Here is a 5,997-nt window from a genome sequence, read left to right as displayed (position 1 = left end):
GAGGAGCTTGTGAAGAGACAAGTTTGAGAGGAGAAAAATTGACCAACAGAGTCAACGGTGTATAGGGACTTAGTTGAGTTTAGGGACCAATTTGGCATTCCGAATTATCTTGGAATTTGTTGCTATTAACTCAATCCTCAGGAGTAATTAGTGAAATTTACCCTAATTAATTTGTAGTGGTTTTTGGACCCTCTTGGGATACACTCAATGCGCTGCTGGCTCTTTTTGATTATTTATAGCACAAATTTGTCCTTAAAATATTTGAGTAGTGTCCTTAAAGGTAAGATCAATCTAGAGGTGGTCTTATCCTCCAGTGAAAGTTCAGAGAAGCTTCTGATTGGTAAGATTCTATCCAACAAGTCCTTTCCAGGGAATTTAGTCAAAGAAATTTTGGTGAAAGCTTGGAATGTAATAAATGATATAGAAGTGACTGTAGTAGACAAGAACATTTTTATGTTTTCATTTCTATATGAGGCAGACGTGAGACGTGCTTGGGATAAAAGGCCATGGACAGTCAAGGGCGAGCATTTAATCCTAAAACGTTTCTGCTCTGATATCAGTGTGTCTGAAGTAGATTTTTCCACCACTGAATTCTGGATTCAGATCCATGGTCTCCCGCTCAATAGAAGAAGTAAGGAGAACGTGTTGAAAATTGGTAGTATAGCGGGTAAAGCTTTGGATACTGATTTGATTGGTCCTGGTTCTAGGATTTGGAGCAAAAGTGTTAGAGTTCGGGTTGAATTAGACATTCGTTGCCCGTTAGTGCCAGGTTTCCCTTTGGAAATGGATAATCTTCCTGTACTGTGGATTCCTTTTAAGTTTGAAAAATTGGGGAATTTTTGTTTTGGTTGTGGTTTGCTTGGCCATGATCTTCTTAACTGTCAGGAATTGGGAGTCCAGAACTGTGGTTTCTTTGGGAAGTGGCTAAGAGTGGATAATGGTGAATTTCAACCGGGTATCAAGTTGGATGATTTTCTCATTCCAAATTGTCAAGCAATGGTGTCCACGCTCCCAACTTCAAGGCCCTCTGTTCAAATAAACCAGTCCAGTCGGATCCAATCAGCCAAGGATTCTCGGGATGAAATGATTACAGGGGAGGCACATGGAAAAAGAGAAGAACCAATGGAGGTCCTCGAGCAGAGTAAGATGGTGACTCTTCTTCAGAATGATGGGACTTCATTGGAAAAGGTTACTGATGTCCGATTAAATTCCTTAGCAAGTCCCAATCTTTGTTCCAATCTAGTAACATCTCAACCCCATTGTTGGGGCCCAGACTGTTATCCTTTGGACTCTCCCATACACAAATATGCTGGCCCATCTTATACCAGACCCACTATCACAAAAATATCCACCTCTCAACCTCCAAACAAAATTAGCCCACATCCTCATCCGTTGCTAGGAAACAAAAGAAAGGCAAGGCACTTAAGCCCCTCAGAATCCCCAAATACCTCACCCAAAAAATCAAAACACAATGTCACCCACACCTCGCCCAAACTCACTCACACTCCTTCCCATCCTTTACCAAAACATTCTAGTCCTCACAGGAGAAAATCACTCAAAGTGCTAGCCAGAGCAAAGGCAATTTCCCGTACTCAAAAATTAAAAAATGGTAAGGATGATTCCTTTATATCTCTCTGCTCTTTTTCTACATCTTCCTCAAATGTTTCTGCTATGGCCGAGGAGGTGGGCCTTACCATGCCCCCCTCCTTGCCATGAGGACCATTGCATGGAACTGTCAGGGTGTTGGCAGAGCTCCAACAGTTAGAACTCTTAAGGAGCTAATCTGAGAGTCTAATCCGGACATAGTTTTCCTCTCGGAAACAAAAATAAATTCTCCAAAGATAAATAAGTTATGCAATAGATTAAAGTTTGTTGACTCGTGGTGTGTTGATTCTAATGGAAAATCTGGTGGTCTTGCACTTTTTTGGAGACTTGGTGTTAAGATGGAAGTAGTATTTTCTGATAGGAATATGATAGTGGCTCTAGTTTATTCGGATCCTCCTGAAGCACCTTGGCTTCTATTTGCTATCTACGGTCCTTTCCAAAGGTCCAAAAGGAAAAAATTCTGGGAGTTGCTAGAGAACATGGTTTCTTCATTTTCAGGGCCTTGGGTAGTGATTGGAGATCTCAACTGCATCAAGAGGGCGAAAGAGAAATGTGGTGGGCGGTTAGTGGCTGAAAGCTCAGTGCATTGTCTTAGAGATTTTATGGTGAATACGAGTGCTATTGATCTTGGTTTTATTGGTCCTTCATTCACATGGTCTAATAGAAGGGAAGGTTTGGCCAATAAAAAAGAGAGATTGGACCAATGTCTGTGTGATCAAGAATGGCAGACATTATTCCCCAAGGCTGGGGTCAGACATATGTGCAACTCTAACTCGGATCATAATCCGATAATGCTTGATACTCCTTTAGATTCTGGGAAGTGGCCTCATCCATTTCGTTTTGAAGCTATGTGGACCAAGGAGGAAGGTAGCAGACGAGTGGTGGAAGGTGCATGGCAAACTTGGGTGGAGGGCTCTCATGGCTTCAAACTAGCTAAAAAGTTGTCAATGACTTGCCGAGATCTCTTGTGGTGGAATAAGGAAAAGTTTGGAAACACAAAGGAAAAAATCAAATATCTCCAAAATAAAATTTCTCTAATTCAACAAGCAGTTCCTTCGAGAGAGAATTTGAACGCTGAGGCTTCTCTAAACTTAGAACTTGATGACTGGCTTGCAAGAGAAGACCTGCGGTTACGGCAGATTTCTAGAGAACTATGGGTTAAAGAGGGGGATTGTAATTCTAGATTTTTCCATCTCTCAACCATCATCAGAAGGTGTAGGAATTGCATTTTAAAGATAAAGTTGGATGATGGGTCATGGATTAGAGACCGGGAGGATATCCAAAGTTATTTTTTGGAAAACTTCTCCACTCTGTACAATTCTGGTTATCCCCAGTTCCCTGTGAATCTTGAAAATCTCATTCAACCACGTGTTTCTTATCAAGAAAATCTAGAGTTATGTAAAGTGCCCTCTAGGGATGAGATTAAAAAAGTGGTGTTCGGGATGAAAGCCCTTAAAGCTCCAGGTCCAGACGGATTCCCAGCTCTTTTTTATAAGCATTACTGGGACATTGTGGGTGACCAGCTAGTTTTTGCTGTCCAGAGTTTCTTTCTTAAGGGCTGGCTTCTGAAAGATTTCAATAAAACCTTCATCTCCCTTATTCCAAAAAAGAAAGGTGCGCATAATTTTAATCATTTTCGACTTATCGGTCTGTGTAATATGAGTTATAAGGTGATATCGAAAATCATTGTTAATAGATTGAGACCTCTATTAGATAAAATGGTGGATCCAGCCCAAGTGGCCTTTGTTCCGAATAGATGGATTAATGAAAATATGGTTCTGGCTCATGAGGTTGTGCACAGTTTCAAACACACAGGGAAGAAGAAGGGTTTTCTTGGAATCAAACTAGACTTTCAAAAAGCATACAATAGAATGGAATGGAGTTTTTTGTTGGAGGTTCTTAGAGCTTTTGGTTTCAGTAGCACTTTTGTTAACCTCATTCATCAATATCTATCTTCAGTTGATTTTTCTCTTCTATTAAATGGGGGTCAATGTCCAAGTTTCTCTCCTTCCCAGGGCCTTAGGCAAGGTGACCCGATATCACCTTATCTGTTTATTCTGGGCAGTGAAATTCTTCTAAGGCTTATAAACATGGAAGTTGATCAAAAGAGGCTATCTGTTGTTAAAGTATCCAATACTGCTCCTCCCATTTCTAAGCTGTGTTATGCTGATAACATCATATTATTTTGCAAGGAAAAATCTTCTGAGCTAGCCACCCTCAAAGTTTGCCTGGAGAAGTATTGCTCTTGGTTGGGTCAGTCCATTAACATAGAAAAATCTGGTTGTTTCCCTTCAAAAGGGGTGAGCCCTAAATTTATAAATCAAGTGAGATGTTGTTAGGGTCTGAACATTCTGTCAAATAACACCACCTACCTCGGTGTTCCTCTCTTTCTGTCTAGAAGCAGAAATCAAGATTTCAGATACATTAAAGAAAGGCTGGATTGCAAGCTAAGTGGATGGAAAAGCAAAAATTTGTCTTGGTCGAGGAGAGCAACTCTTATCAAATCAGTGGCCCAAGCCATTCCAGTCTATGCTATGTCTGCCATCCAGTTTCCTAAAGGTCTTTGTGAGCAACTTGATGCATCAACTCGTAGATTTTGGTGGAATCCTAAATCTAAGTCCGGTTCATACTGGAGTCCAGTGTCTTGGTCTACTCTTTGTTGGCCCCGTAAGGAGGGAGGCTTGGGTTTCAGGAATCTCTGAAACTTCAACCAAGCTCTCCTCTCCAAATTTGGCTGGTGGATTTTAACAGGAAAAGATTGTCTTTGTGTTAAAGTGCTGAGGGCGAAATACAAGATCCGTAATAACTGGCTGTCTCATTCTTACCATGGCCATGCTTCCCCATTTTGGAAAAGCTTGTTAGGTATTAAGCACATCATAGCCAAGGCAGCATGTATTGTTTTGGGCAATGGGGATTCTATTAGAATATGGTCTGATCCTTGGATCCTCGATCTTCCAGGCTACATTCCTTCCCCTAAGGTTGATGCTGATCTAGACTTGGCCTTGGTAGTGTCTCAGCTCTTTTCCTCAGATCACAGTAGATGGGATATTCACAAACTGAACTATTTCTTTGATGAGACGGTGGTTGATCTCATTCTGAAAATCCCCATCCCAATTAACCAATTTGAGGATAGTTGGTCGTGGATGGTTACAAATTCGGGATCTTTTTCAGCCAAGTCCGCTTATTGGCTGTACAGGGCAGCCTCATCCCCCTCAAACATTGATGCTACTAGAGGTCAAATATGGAAATCCAAGCTTCATGAGCGCCTTAAGATGCATTTATGGAGAATTGCTGCCAATGTACTGCCTTCTAAAGAGGTAATCAGTAAATTTAATGAGAATATTGATAGAAGTTATCCGTTGTGTGGTTCGAATGATGAGTCTTCCCTTCACCTCTTTATGGTTTGTGCTATTGCTAAAGCTGTATGGTTTCAAAGTTAGTGGGGGTTGAGGATGGAAGCGATTGGTTTTGAGTCCACTTCGGACTTTATTGGTTTTCTCATTTCTCCTCCTTTTGTGGCCAATATGAATCCTTGTCAAAGAAAAGATTTTTTGCTGTTTGGTGCGATCCTCTATGATGTAATATGGAAGCTTAGAAATAGATCCCTGTTTGATATCGCTAATCTTAATTTGGATGGAGTTATGACAAGGCTTTCTAGTCTATTTGCTGAACATAAAAATTCAAGAGCCTCCTTTACTACTCATCTGGATTCGGCCTCTCCTCAAGTTTGGTTTCCTCCCTCAAGGCGGGACATAAAAATTAATGTAGACGCAGCAGTGGGTCCTCGCTTTTCTGCCATCGCTGTAGTTGTAAGAAATTGGAGAGGGGAGTTGGTGTTTGCCGGTTCCAAGAAAGTGAACACCACCCTCCCTCTTCAAGCTAAAGCAAAAGCAGTTAGATGGGCGATCTCTTTTGCCCCTGCTCTGGATGGTGATTCTGTTCATGTGGAGTCTGACTCTCAAGTTGTTGTCCAACTTCTTTCAAATTTGACATTACCTCCTCCTTGGAGAATTAGGTCGCTTTGTGTTGATTTGAGTTCACTGCTTGCTCTCCATAGTAACATGTTTGTCTCGTGGATTCCTAGACTGTGTAATCAGGCTGCCCACATCTTAGCAAAATGGTGTTTATCTTGTAATTTTTTTGGCTCTTTTGGCTGTGGTTCTTGCCCGAATTGTCTCTCTTCTGTTGTTGCAAGAGAGTCCAGTAAGTTGTTGTAGTTTGCTTCTTCTTTTTTAATAAAGTTTCGGTTCATCAAAAAAAGTAACTGAAATCACGATTTGCAATTTGAAAATTGGTTAGTCATCATGTCAATTGGATTATCTGCAATCCTAATTTTCCAAAAAGTGGAAGCTAGCGAACATTGTATCTAGCAAACAATAGTACCATCAATAA

At 40.9% G+C, this 5,997-nt stretch overlaps 1 protein-coding gene across 1 annotated transcript; it reads left to right on the top strand.

The window, feature by feature from the left end:
• Nucleotides 1–207: 207 nt before the first annotated feature.
• On the top strand, nt 208–5,822 carry LOC136067578 (uncharacterized). The gene is made up of 5 exons (XM_065773668.1): nt 208–1,188; nt 1,842–3,827; nt 3,945–4,272; nt 4,357–4,922; nt 5,046–5,822. Exons 1-5 carry the CDS (start codon nt 208–210, stop codon nt 5,820–5,822), a joined length of 4,638 nt encoding a protein of 1,545 aa, XP_065629740.1.
• The last annotated feature ends 175 nt before the right edge of the window (nt 5,823–5,997 follow it).

The sequence above is a fragment of the Quercus suber genome, unplaced genomic scaffold, assembly GCF_002906115.3.
Source record: "Quercus suber isolate HL8 unplaced genomic scaffold, Cork oak 2.0 scaffold_6, whole genome shotgun sequence".
NCBI lineage: Eukaryota > Viridiplantae > Streptophyta > Magnoliopsida > Fagales > Fagaceae > Quercus > Quercus suber.
The sequence above is the reverse complement of the archived record's forward strand: the minus strand, read 5'-3'. Positions and strand labels throughout refer to the sequence as shown.

Excerpts from the sequence above, each read along its gene's own strand:
- LOC136067578 (XM_065773668.1), top strand. The coding sequence starts at position 208 with ATGCGCTGCTGGCTCTTTTTGATTATTTATAGCACAAATTTGTCCTTA. Across the intron at positions 3,828-3,944 it reads CTGAGCTAGCCACCCTCAAA|GGTCTGAACATTCTGTCAAA; the intron begins GTTTGCCTGGAG and ends AGATGTTGTTAG. Across the intron at positions 4,923-5,045 it reads ATGTACTGCCTTCTAAAGAG|TGGGGGTTGAGGATGGAAGC; the intron begins GTAATCAGTAAA and ends TTTCAAAGTTAG.